The sequence below is a fragment of the Ictidomys tridecemlineatus genome, chromosome 2, assembly GCF_052094955.1.
Source record: "Ictidomys tridecemlineatus isolate mIctTri1 chromosome 2, mIctTri1.hap1, whole genome shotgun sequence".
Classification (NCBI taxonomy): Eukaryota; Metazoa; Chordata; class Mammalia; order Rodentia; family Sciuridae; genus Ictidomys; species Ictidomys tridecemlineatus.
Window position 1 is genome coordinate 167,616,195 of NC_135478.1, and position 14,077 is coordinate 167,630,271.

The 14,077-nt window shown below is 31.8% G+C and overlaps 1 protein-coding gene across 6 annotated transcripts in view; it reads left to right on the plus strand.

Annotated features, from left to right (window-relative positions):
* Sema3a (semaphorin 3A) overlaps nucleotides 1–14,077 on the plus strand; it is a 431,159-nt gene that overhangs the window by 389,182 nt on the left and 27,900 nt on the right. For all 6 annotated transcript variants that reach the window (XM_078040129.1, XM_078040128.1, XM_078040131.1 and 3 more), the window contains 2 exons: nucleotides 3,205–3,424; nucleotides 6,715–6,806. In XM_078040129.1, coding sequence (XP_077896255.1) covers nucleotides 3,205–3,424; nucleotides 6,715–6,806 — 312 coding nt within the window. The remainder of the gene's footprint in view (nucleotides 1–3,204; nucleotides 3,425–6,714; nucleotides 6,807–14,077) is intronic.

Consider the following 14,077-nt stretch of genomic DNA (forward strand, 5'->3'; position numbering starts at 1 on the left):
CAACTGTTTATCTCTCCCTTTCACTTCATAATTGTGGGCACACCAGATCTAAAAGGAAAATTGGATAGAACCCAGAATAAAACCAGCTTTCAATATTCAATTGAAAGTGGAGACTGGACAACTAAAGAAACATATCAATAAGATGAAAAACAGTGAAGGTGACTTAAGTATGATGTCAGTGGTAAAGAATAGCTGGATAGAACCATTCATGAGTGTAACTTTTTCTAATATTAGTGATTTTTTTGATTTTTGGTACCACGGAGTGAACTCAGGGGCACTCAACCACCAAGCCACATTGACAACCTCTTTTTATATTTTGTTTAGAGACAGTGTCTCACTAAGTTGTTTAGAGCCTCACTAAATTTCTGAGGTTGGCTTTGAACTTGTGATCCTCCTGCCTCAGCCTCCCAAGCTGCTGGGATTATAGGCATGCACCACTGCACCAGCATGCTGATAAATCTTTGAGGAAATACTTTTATATAATAAAAAAAAAACATGCATTTGAAGTTTAGGCTTTAGTTTTACTGCCATGCTTTAATATTCTATTGAATTCAAGTAAATTATGTTTTTAAAATTATTTTATTAAATGTAGCAAACTTTTAATATTCTTATGTTCTCTGTGTTGATAAATTATTTGTGAGAAAATAAAAAATTTACATTTTACAAATATTCTAGCTGATGAATCTTGAAGCATTCTAAAATAGAATTTCAGAATAAATAGCTAAGATGCAATATCTATTGATTATAGAAAATCAAATGGGGTTTACAAAAAACAAACTATTTACTCTGTATCTTAATGATAATTTGTTTTTATTTGTTAGTGATAGTTTATATTTCTATGGCTAAATCAACTCTTCCCAGGTTGACTGCAATTAATTTGATTACACTTTTTTGTTAATTTTTTTTTTTTTTTTTTTTTTGGTACTAGGGATTGAACCTAGGGGTGCTTAACCTCTGAGCCACATTCTCATGTCTTTTTTTCTTGTTTTTTTAATAATTTATTTGGAGACTCACTGCTAGTTTCTGAGGCTGGTTTTGAACTCACCATCCTTCTGCCTCAGCCTCTCAAGCCACTGAGATGATGACACTCCTGAGTTAGTTTCTATGCTACTATTTTGAGCTACAAAGATGAACTTAGTTTTCTATCTGAATATGTGTACAATATATTTGGGATTAACAAAAATAGAAATTAGAAAAAAAAGGTGGAAATTATTGTATTCTGAACCTTAGTCTAAGGGAGGTTTTATACATACATAGCATAACTCTTGTATCTGTATATAGATATGGACCTCAATAGCCAGTGTTTTTTCCCATATCACAGATGAAAACTATGAAGCAAGAGATGTTACGTAATGGAACCAGTATTCAATCTAGGCAGTTTAGTTCTCACCTACTATTCATAGGTAGTTGTTACAAATCAGCAAGCAGTAGACTCTAAGTGTTAGAGACAGGAGGCAGGAAGCATTGCCTGATCTAGGAGCTATAGGTGACATCTAGCTCTGTGAATGAAGTTCACCTGATAAGTGTATCCCAAAATGTGCTGGCTGAGTACATATCATTCTATCAACACTACTGGGACAAAATATTAAATGAATTTTTTTTTTAAAGAGAGAGTGAGAGAGGGGAGAGAGAGAGAGAGAGAGAATTTTTAATATTTATTTTTTAGTTCTCAGCGGACACAACATCTTTGTTGGTATGTGGTGCTGAGGATCGAACTCGGGCCGCACGCATGCCAGGCGAGCGCGCTACCGCTTGAGCCACATCCCCAGCCCTTAAATGACTTTAATATGTCAGTACCACAGCATTTTCTTTCATTTTAAACAAATTTATAAACTAAGTTGTGTATGATAATTAAGACAGTAAGACAAAAGAATGAGGCAAATCATAAGAGATACTAAAATAAATAAACCCCTTGCATTAACCTTAAATCACACATTTCTACACTTCTTGCAAAATTTTACATGGTAGTAAAGCACACAAATAATTTTCAATGTCTTATTTTTTACTGTTTCTTCCAGGTTTTTAATATAGATATTTGATATTTCTATAACATTAATTAAATAATTTTATAATTTGCTTAAAAAACAGAGTAAATTCTTAAACCCATCATTATACTATTTATGTGTGTATACATGCATATACATACATAAATATGCATATACGTATCTTCTCATTTTAAGACAGATTTATTTTATTTCTCATGAATTATTAATGGTTTCTTCAAGGTAATAGCAAAAAAAAAATCTTGATTTCTCATACTAGGCTTCTTGGAAGCTCAGGATTGTCTCTTAATTTTATTTCATCTCCCAAGCTTTTACATTAAAGGGCAAAAATTATTGAAACTAAGACAAGAAGTATCATACTGGAGATACTGTACTCTAGGAACACTTGTGCTACTTATGTAAATGCAATGAAATGAGACATAGTAAAATCTTCATTTTTCTCTTTGATTTATTGCCTTATGTACAGTTTTTCTAGCCGGAGGTGGCACTATGCCAGTGCACAATGATGCTTCCTTTATGACTTCTGGTCATGATGTCATTCTGAGTGGTCAGTTTTCTGCCATGCCAGTTGCTGAGCACTTTGAATAATACTTCTCTTATTTTTAGAAAATTGTACTTATTAAAGTCATAGATGATAGTTTTTTAGGGTTATGTTATAAATAAAGCAATAAAGAATTATTTATATTGCCTTTTAGTTTGAAAAGAAATTATCCTTTAGGATGATAATATAGTAAAAAAATTAAATGTATCCAAGAAAATCATTAACTTTCTCAAATCATATCATTAATTTCATTAGTTGTTGCAGATTTTATTCACTATATCAAATATCCATCGTATAAATAAAGCATGTGATGGCACAACTAATAGACTTTTCATATACCTCCTGTACACTGAATTCATCAGATGGATTTGAAATATTTGGTAAAGAGTAATAGCAAAACTCCTATTGAGGAACTATATTTAGAAAATATATACTGCCTTTAAATTAGCATATTGCATATATCAATTTAAGTAGTTGATAATTGGTAACAACGAATTATTACTCATTTAGTTTATTAGTGTAAAAAATAAGTAACTGACTTTGAACAATTTTCATAAGTTTAGAGTCCCAGACCGTTAAGGCAATATGTGTTATAATTATAATTTATAATCTTATTTGTCAGATTTTAATCAAAAACTATTTTTCTCTTTATCCTTATAGTGTCCCAGTAAAACATTTGGTGGGTTTGACTCTACAAAGGACCTTCCTGATGATGTTATAACCTTTGCAAGAAGTCATCCAGCCATGTACAATCCAGTGTTTCCAATTAATAACCGTCCAATAATGATCAAGACAGATGTAAATTACCAGTTTACGCAAATTGTAGTAGATCGAGTGGATGCAGAAGATGGCCAGTATGATGTCATGTTTATTGGAACAGGTAAATTTTTTTTTACTTCAGCTATACATTTTCTTCTAAAACAATGTATTTAACTGGTTAAATATATAAAGAACTGAAGGCAGATTTATTGACACTTTTAAGGTATAGTTCACCTCTAGTAAATGAATAAATCCTCAAGTATTCTACCATTACAAAGACATTATCTTTTAAAATAAGTTGGGACATATTAATTTAAAAGAGATTTCCTTCTCAAAGAAAAGTTGATAAATGTAAAGCTAATGATTAGGTAAATAATCAATGTTCATAATTGACTCATAACTCATTCCTGGTTAGTAGCTTTTTAGAACAAAGATATATTTTCCAAACCGTGCCTGAAATTCCCAGGATATTCAGTAATGGTTCCAGAATATAATAATATAAAATTAACTGAGCTTTAAAATTACCTATACAGTGAAAAGCTTCCAGCAAAAATGCTAGTATCAAACTTTATTCATTATTTCTGGTATATAATGAGAAGAAAAAAAAGAAAGAGGACTTCATAAGAAAACCCCAAAATTGATCCAGAACATCATCAAATATCTTACTACAGAAACTTAACAACAGCTTTTTACTAATTTCATTATCAGAGACAAAAAGTTTGCAGATATATTTTCAGAAATAATTCCATTATTGTTATGACATTATTTTATTTTCCACTATGCTTTTTATTAGTAATACTATTTTGAAAGTACCAGTTACAAATCTGAAACTTGCTACTTAGGGTCAGATTCCAAGGTAATAAATTTGTAGTCTCCATTAATGTTGTTAACTGACATAAATCAATGGAAAACAGAGTGAGTGCTCCACTGAAACCTTGTATAATAACATTTATTTTCCCTTGGTGAGAAATAGGGGGAAAAATCACATTAACTACTCCTGCAGAATGGCAACTGTGCAATAATTGCTTTAAAGACTTAAAGTTTTATATGGAAATTATGAAATGCTGTGTTATAAGGTGTATCAAGGTCAGGTCCTGAGCAATATGTTAAAGTCTACTTTTATGGGTAAAGTAGTTTCTCTATCAAATAAAAAGAATTTCAATGAGATCCAGGCTTCCAAAAGAGTCAATGAATTGTCCATACCAATTTCAGGTTGTAAAAATCTTTAGAAAGCAGAAGATAATGGGACTTTTTTCAGCAAATATTAGTTTATCATTTAATGTCAAATTATAATTGAATCTCTCTGCAAAATAATTAAATTGATTCAATAATGTCACACTTGCCTTCTTCTTCACCTCTGGCTTAAATTTTTGGGAAGTCCCTCACTCACTTTCAAAACAAGGAAGCTTCTGGGCATTTGACCAAAGAAAACCCAGTTGTAGGCTTTTAATTCCTCTTGGACACAAACTGTTTTTAAGGCACCAATTTAATGAGAATGTTGAATGTCTGCTGATGTGGATGGTTATAGGTCAGTATAGTCCAGGGTCATCTGTCAGCAAAGTAAATTGATTACAGTAATTGTATCTTTTAACTAAGTTGCACATCATCTTGTATTGATCCTTGTTGAGTAATCTGATTCAATTTGTGTGAAATTGTTTGAAATACTGCTCGGTAAAACTTGATCTGGATCACAGATAAAGTTGTATTTGGGTACTGGGGACCTGATCAGAGGCAGTGAGTAGATTAACCTGATTTCCCTTTAATCTTCAGTGTTGTGAGTCGTCCAAGGTCCTATAAACATAGAAGGATCCTCTTAAAAGAGTATTTTTTTAACTTTGTAAGGGATAAGCTAGCAGCCTTCCTTAATCATACATAATGCATCTCGTTGGTCCTCTGAAAATGGTTATTAACAGCATAAATACATTTAATTGTTTTTCTGGTATAACATATTTTTATTGGTCATGTTTTCTTCATATATAGTCATTTAAACTTGATTAAAATGGACCATGTAAAGCTAAAAAGAATCAATCAAGTTTAGTCACAATTGAAATGTCCAAGAGTTGTTTTTTTTTAAGTTTAGGATGACACTGTTGTAGATTTTATCAAGGAATAGGAACATAACCATATGTTGGAAAATCAATATCATCCTTAAACCAATTTCAAGTAAAAGTGCTGGCACTTGTCATTTAAACAACTTTTCTCTTTTTATAATGAAATAAAATAAATAAGGTATGAAATATCTACAAAATGTATATAATTGCTTTTATTATTTATACTTCTGAATTTTAATTTTCTTTAAGTTCTAAAATGCATTAACTAATGTGTGCTTTGTTGGAAAACTACTGTAATAAGAAATCTTATTTATTTTTAAATGTTTTTTATTAGTGCATTACAGTTATGCACAATATTAGGATTCATTTTGACATAATCATACATGGATAAGTGTTCATTTTGAGAATTTGTTGCTGCCATTCATAACTTCATGATCACTGGTCTCTCTTCAAGGGCCTCTGAGTACTGATAGTTCTCAGGTAACAGGAGGGACAGGCAGGACTCTGAGAATATCACTACCTCTGTTGCTTGACAGCATTCCTTACATCTTATATCTTCCTTCAGTCTTCATAGTAGTACCCACATTTCATAATAAATGTGGAAAAACCTGTCATGTCAAACTGGTAAAAAATTGTTTTTATTTTTTGAAACTCCCGACAATGTGATTTTTTTTCTTTTTTTTTTATTGTTGGTTGTTCAAAACATTACATAGTTCTTGATATATCATATTTCACACTTTGATTCAAGTGGGTTATGAACTCCCATTTTTACCCCGTATACAGATTGCAGAATCACATCAGTTACACTTCCATTGATTTACATATTGCCATACTCATGTCTGTTGTATTCTGCTGCCTTTCCTATCCTCTACTATCCCCCCTCCCCTCCCCTCCCCTCTTCTCTCTCTACCCCCTCTACTGTATTATTTTCCCTTTCCCCTCACTTCCTCTTGTATGTAATTTTGTATAACCCTGAGGGTCTCCTTCCATTTCCATGCAATTTCCCTTCTCTCTCCCTTTCCTTTAAAAAAAAAAACTGAATTAATCCAACTGAATCAATTTCTGTAGTGATTTAAGACATTTTTTTAAAATCATGCAGTTCTGGGAAAAAACCTTCTTCAAAGATTAATATACTTCTAAAAACTCAATTTTTTTATATTCCAAAGCTATCTTTATGGTTTATAGTCTATAATTTCATGATATACATTTGAATGTGTAATTTGCTAATGTTTCCCAAAAAGTAAAAGGAAGACTATGGTCATTTTTTTTTTTTTTCGAGAAGTTCTGATTGTCTCCATTAGTACTGAACTCTGCTCAAGTCTATTTAAATTATGATCTACTCCCTTCTTTTCTTTCTAAGATGTTGGGACCGTTCTTAAAGTAGTCTCAATTCCTAAGGAGACTTGGCATGATTTAGAAGAAGTTCTGCTGGAAGAAATGACAGTTTTTCGGGTGAGTGCTGCTTAATTTCAAGTGTCAACAAGTTCAGTTGTACTTCTTTCCCTCAGGACAGCTGCACACTGAACTTGGTAAGGACAACTAGTCTAGCATACTCTTCTAATTAGCTTGTCAATTAGAAAGCCAGACACTAGTCAAAATAAACCTTGAAACTTTCAGGGCTAGTTAAATCTAAAGAGGTAAAGAAATATATTCTTGGCTCATATTTTGTTTTCTCAATGATAAAATATATGATTTACATTTTATATTATTTATATAAGTTACCTCAATGAATAAACTCCTCCCCTTCTTAAAGTCTCTTCTTTCACACTTTGTGCTATAACAGTGATGATATGCAACTTGCGTGAACGCAAGGAGAAATACATTCAAGATGACAGAGTCATGCAGTCATTTTAATCACTTTTAGCTTATTCATGAATTGTTTTATCAGAATTTTATAAAGAAATTTGTTAACTAAACGAAGTTTGATATTTTTATATCACTAGCAACAAATTTATTATAGATTTCTAGTTTACATACTTAGGGAATGTATAGATATTTGTCTCTTTGTCCTGAGTCATAGAAGTCCAGGTAATTTTGTATAGGGCTGGGAAAATTAGGGTTGAAGCACAGGACATGGGATGAGGGAAAGAGGAAAACCAAGGTGGTACTGTATGTATGTTATATGTGCAGTTCTTTCTAGAAAGCTAGCTGATAGGAATAGTTTAAATCTAGTACACTTTGATAGAATTATTTATGACATATGAAAAACAGATTCCTATACAAGATGATATTTCAGTTTTTTGATAAAAGAATAGAAGACACACATATTAAGATATTTATAATTGCAAAATAAACATGAACTGGAGGAAATTGGTGAACAGAAAAATGACAAAATATTGAACAATTCAACTGATCTCTTTAATTTCCAGGTGGCACAGATGATTTATCTATAAAATAAAGGTGCTGGTTTAAAATTTCCATTTGACTCAATATTTGATGGAAAGCAAAGTATTCCCAACACTCTCTTAGCCTGTTATTTTTTTTTTTTTACTAGTGTACTCCCATCAACAGGCTTTTTCTTATCATTCAGTAAGATTTTCAAAAGAGAATGAACATGGCAAGTTTTTTATATATTAAATCAGTTAAATTATGATTAGCATTGGTACATATGCTTTGTAAATTGTGACATAAACATTTTTCATTACTAGACTAACAATGTTCTAGTGGGAAAAGTTTAGGCCTCTCCATCATATCTACATGAGGATTCTATTGGGAACACTAAAACAATTCCACTGAGCTTTCCCATCAATAAACGAATGAGATCAACATGCACTTCATCAGGAGATTAGAATGAGAGACAGCATATTTAAAGTACCAAGGACAGTTACAGCACTGTGAACAAAATGCTATTGTTAATATTATTTTATTGTTTTCATTGAGCTAAACTGAAAGTAAGTGACATTTCCAATAACCTTTTCTACTAATCCATCTAACCTTCAAAATTAAAAAAAAATCATCAAAATTTTGATTTATAAAATCAAATACTTTAATCTCACTTTTTATGTTAGATATAAAGTGTTGACTTCTCATTTACCATGTCAGGTAAGTTACCTCAGTGAACAAAAACATTGATACTTTAGCCTATAAATTTTAAAAAACACAATTACCCAAATGGATTGTGTTTCCACTGCAGAGTCCATTGAGATTTAGCAAATAAATTATGCACATTAAGAAGTGGATTTATAAACTGCCATTTTGTATTCATTGTTATTTCTCCAGAGCCTGAAATATATTTCTAATCAATGTTTGTAAATGAAAGAATGAAGCTGTATTGATACGAAAATGATATATGAGAAATTTAAGATTTTAAGGACCTTAGACCATCCTTAAAGTGAGGTTCCAGAGTACAAGGAAGTTAAACTAGAAACAGAAACAAATTATCCTGTTAATCTGGTCCCATATTATTATTCTCTGATCAAAAGAAACCTTAACCAACTTTATGTATTTGAAGGTTTATATTGCCACCACAGTTGCAAATAAAGGTATAGGAGACACTAAAATATATTAAGCATTTTTAAATTATTTCTGGAATCCTTTACTTGTATTAGACAGTCATAGTTCCTTTTCCGATACCCCTTTAGTTGTTGTATGCCCTTAAAATAAAGTTAATTTATCAATTCAACAGCAAATAAATATTTATTGGGATCCATCCTGATCCTAGCACAATGCTAAACTGGAGGGTACAAAGATGAACATTATTAACATGGTCCCTGAGCTCATGCAGTTTATAGGCTTTTAAGTTTTATAACTCTTCATTTCAATGATTGACTTTTTAATCTACATTGTATTCTGCAGAATTGTCTCAAGTGATGTCATGACATTTAAAAATTCTATTCTTTATTCCTACTACTTATTATTTTCTGGGATTATATGAATCAAAGCATGCATAATTTTGCAATGATACTGTATTTTGGCTAAATTTTTTTCTCATATCTCTGGGATTTTAAGTTTATATTACCTATATTACCTATATTATTTTTAATATTAATAAAATTTTCAACATAAAAAGATTCTAATTTCAAGTGAACTGTTCAAATGACCAAACAGAGATGAGATGTTTGAAGCCAATGATCTTGCAAATACAATTATTAAATAATTGATTATAATTTATTAGTATTTTCTTGTTTCCAGAGAAATCTACAATCATCTTTTTTTAGAGAGAGAGAGAGAGAGAGAGAGAGAGAGAGAGAGAGAGAGAGAAGACAGAGAGAGAGAGAGAATTTTTTAATATTTATTTTTCAGTTTCCGGCTGACACAACATCTTTATTTTATTTTTACGTGGTGCTGAGGATCGAACCCAGTGGCCCGAGAATGCCAGGCGAGCGTGCTACCGCTTGAGCCATATCCCCAACCCTACAATCATCTTATATTTGTGATAACTGATAGATTATTTGTTTAGCAGATATCTTAAGACAATTCTTTGTCTCTAATAATTGAACATAAATAGGTAATATTGTACTGCCATAGAAACAGTTGTTTAGCTGGGCTGGGGCTGTAGCTCAGAGGCAGAACGCTTGCTTAGCACTCTTGAGGCACTGGGTTTGACCCTTAGCATCACATAAAAATAAAACAAATAAAATAATGCCATTCTGTCCACCTACAACTACAAAACATAAAAATTAAAAAAAGAGAAAGAGCTGTTTAGCTGTCCACAATTTTTTAAAGTCTGTTTGCAACCAGGAGCTTGTCTCCTTCCATAGAAAATGTCCTAGTTTTCTTCCACATTCTCTGCTATGCATGTTGTCATTATTATTACTTTGGCACTCAAGTAGACAAAACATATTTGGGCAGAGTTTAGAGAAATATTTACTTTCAACATTCTATTCTATCAGGCAAAGTTCATACATATATTGTGGTCTAGCAATTGGAATATTTCAATGTCAAACTTTGTTTAATTTTGCAGTGCAGGAAAAAAAAACACAACACATTAAAGGGATAGCCATGTACAGTGAAACAAGTGGAGAAATTTCAGTTTCTATGTTTCATTTGAGTCTTGTGTCATTCCATTTAAAATGAAATATAGTAAAAGAAGGTTGATGTGAGCATTCTGATAGCATGACAAGATAAATAGACAAGGTACAGAGTGAGAGTCATGTTTATGCCTGATACACTTGGATTTACACACACACACACACAAGCACATTTAATGTTAACCAACCAGTTAATTTTACCATATTACAGTTCCTTGAAACCATGTTTATTATGTGTGCTTACTGGACTGAATAACCAAACCTCATACAAATTCTTGGAATAAAACCAGTACCGTGCCCACTGCCATCCTGAGACTGGTTATAAGAAAACACCCCAACTAATCATAGAACATTCCAATGGTTTTTATTACATTCAAGATACCTTTATTCTGGGTGGAATCAAGTCCCATTCAGACTCTAGAAAGAAAAATAATCCTTGGTAATAAAAATTTCCATTTTAGAGTAAAAATTTTAACAAGTAATAAGAGGTGAAATAAAATTGGCATTTGTATAGGAGTCAAGAAATTACTGATTCACAATTAAGTATTTGAAATGGAATTAATGTAGTAAGACACCACTAAATTCTAAATATGATCTGCCATGATAAATATGAATTTAGATCATATTAACTACTCATTCTGAAAAAGCTAGTTAAAGTTAGCCTCGATTTCCTCTCATAATGAATATTCTGATTACAAAAACTTTTTTAAAAATTTTTTATAATTAGCTTAATAGTAAATGTTAGCTATTGTGAACTAGTTATAGGTGTAAAATTCTTGAAATTGTCTTATCTGTACCTTATTTTAAAAAAATGTTCAGAAGAATCAAAAGCCAAACATACGATGATTTTTACTTATTTTTAAGCGTGGGATATTCTTTCCAATTCAGACCAAGAGAGTCTTATTTTTGAGACAGTGAAGTGTCACATGGAATTGCAGAGCACATAGGACAATGGACTTTATTTATAGTCTTTTGACTGCAAAGGATTGCAAGGCGGTTACATCAATAACACATGCATTTTAAGCCCAATTTATGCAATATTCCATGAACAGCTGAGCAAACAAATGAAAGAGTTTAATTTTCATTCAAATGTAAAACATAATTGATGCTTTCCAAAACCTAGCCTATTAACTCATTCTAAAAGACTGTCCACGTGCTTAGCATCCAGTGAGCTATGTCAGAATCTCCTGGGATCAGCAGGTTGAAAAGCTTTGCAAGTGCAAAAGTTTAATAAGAATGAGATTAAAATATCTGGAAAAAATATGGTAAATTGTAGTCATAGAAAATCTTGAAATAATACTAAGTTTTTAATTTCATTTTTACTTGAATACCAATTAAATTTGCAATTGAAACCAGTTTCATTGAAAAATGCTTATGAAGCTACATCTGTTTTAAATGGAAGTCATATTCACCAACAGCTATTTCTCAGAAAAAAAAATAGTTTATTTAAATGGATGTCATCTTAATGTATTGTCTATTAAAATTCAACCACAAGCAATATATAACACATATTATTCCAAATTATAATTTATTTCCTGGTCTAAATAATAAATAATGTTCTATTAATTAAGTGATTCTAGGATCTTAAAAATTTAAGAATGCTAAAACATAATATGGCATGAGTCTGGTGGGTGTTAGGGTTTGTTTCATGTTTTGTAATTTATATGTGAAATAATTCATTTTCATCTGCCTTATAGATGTTTGCCAGTGAACATGAAACATATGAATATTAATCAGCTTCATTTTTGCAAAGAATTTAGACATAGCTAACTTTCACTTCAGTTACACTACTGTTAATTTTTTTCTGCCTAAGCATCATTTTCTTTGCACATTGACTGTAAAATTTCTTCCATGAAAATCTGCATGAAGTCAGTTGCTTACATAACCACAAAACTATTTTTCATGTGAAACTGTTGGAATAGAAGGAATTGCTATGCAAAGTTTTCCTAATTCTTCTAAATTTTCCATTTTGGTTCATTTATTCCAGTATGATACAAACTTAAATAATATCTTCAGCTTCATCTTTTAAATCAGAGTATTTGTGATGAATTTTCTCATACTTTTGTAATGTGATTACAAAATTATGCTACTGATTGCTAAAATCATATCTCCACATTGATAAAATTGGTAAGAATGATTGATAATTTCTAAGGAAAATTATTATATTTAATAGTTACTATTATTCATTTAAGTCATGAAAATGGAAGCGTAACAGGAATCTCTAAATTATTCTATTAAATTAATGAATATTGTAAATCATTTGTCTCATTTGCACCTTAGGCAGTTTATCCTAAAACTGTTCAGAAAATTTTGTTCTCAGTTCAGTCATCAAGTTTGATGTGGAGATTTGTAATTCTATAGTACATGGAGGTACTTAGCACTACTGCATTTAATGTACTTGAAGAAAGAAGGTTAACATCCAAGGGAGAGTAGAAAGGAGTGGAAAACAGGGCGAACATTTTAGAGATAGTTGCAGGATGGGATGAAGACTGTGACAAGAGCTAACAGAAATAACCAATGAAGAATCCTAAGGCATATTGGAATTTAGTAGAAGAAGTAATTGAGAAGAATTATAAATAGTGCCCATCAAATAGAGAATTCCAATAATAACATTGCAATCCCGAATGTGTTCCTTCAACAATACAGGGTTCATTGGTGATTTCTGCTTCTAAGGATAGTAGACTGCCTCTCCAGAGGAGGAACAGATTTAGAAGGTTGATAGGTGCATGACCGAAGTACAAGTAAAGACAGCAAGAATATACTACTTAGATTATTTGTAAAGAAACTCAAGCTAAGGTAGAAGAATCAAGGAAAGACATTTTATAAGATGACTACCTTTATTTTATTTGCATCCAAATGATAAGAATATAGGGGAGTAAGTTGAAGAAATAAGTAGGGGAGAAAGGGGGAAATTGATAGAGAATCCATTCATTCATTCAACCAGTTTTTATTGAAAACTATAAATGTTAGGTGTAATTTTAGGTTCTAGGGGTATGGTAGCTAATCAGCCAAAATCCCTGTCTCAAATTGAGGGTACAATTAACAAGTGATAGAAGATGGCTGCTGCCCTCCTCATGTCCTGTCAGCCTTGACTCTAATTCCTGCTGCGAGTCTTTCACTTTCTGCTGCAGAACTTTACTGACAGAATGCCAAAATGTAAGCAAGATTTATACCTGGGTACATAGGAGATTTTGCACCTCTGCAAGGCTCCAATAAGTAATGAAATGAAAAAATTCTTTTCTTGGTACAAATCTCAATGGACAATTTTGTGAATCATCATCTACTACACTCAGATTTCCTCTCAATGGTAATTTCTACAACAAAACACTTTATTGACTTTTACATCTCCCTGTCAATCCTCAGCCCCACACTCTTGTTTTACCTCAGACTTAGCTTTGGGATGGGATGAAATTGTGAGTTTTTCTAACCCACCCCAAAGCACAGTATGTGGTAAGCTCAAGAAGGAGGAATTGAGGATCCACAGGAAAATACACTCACACACATATGCATACATATATACAGATAGTGATAAGCATTAAGGAGAAAAGCAAGACAAGGAGGTAGTGGTGGTGGTGGTGGTGTGTATGTGTGTGTGTTAGAGACAGAGAGACAGACAGAGACAGAGATGAAAGAAGAGATTTGGTAAAACACCATTCATCGAATGAAATTATGAAGTCCTTTACATGTGTGAACTTATTAGTCTCTTCAAGAACCCTATGAGGAAAACACCACCATACTCATTTTTCAGAGGAG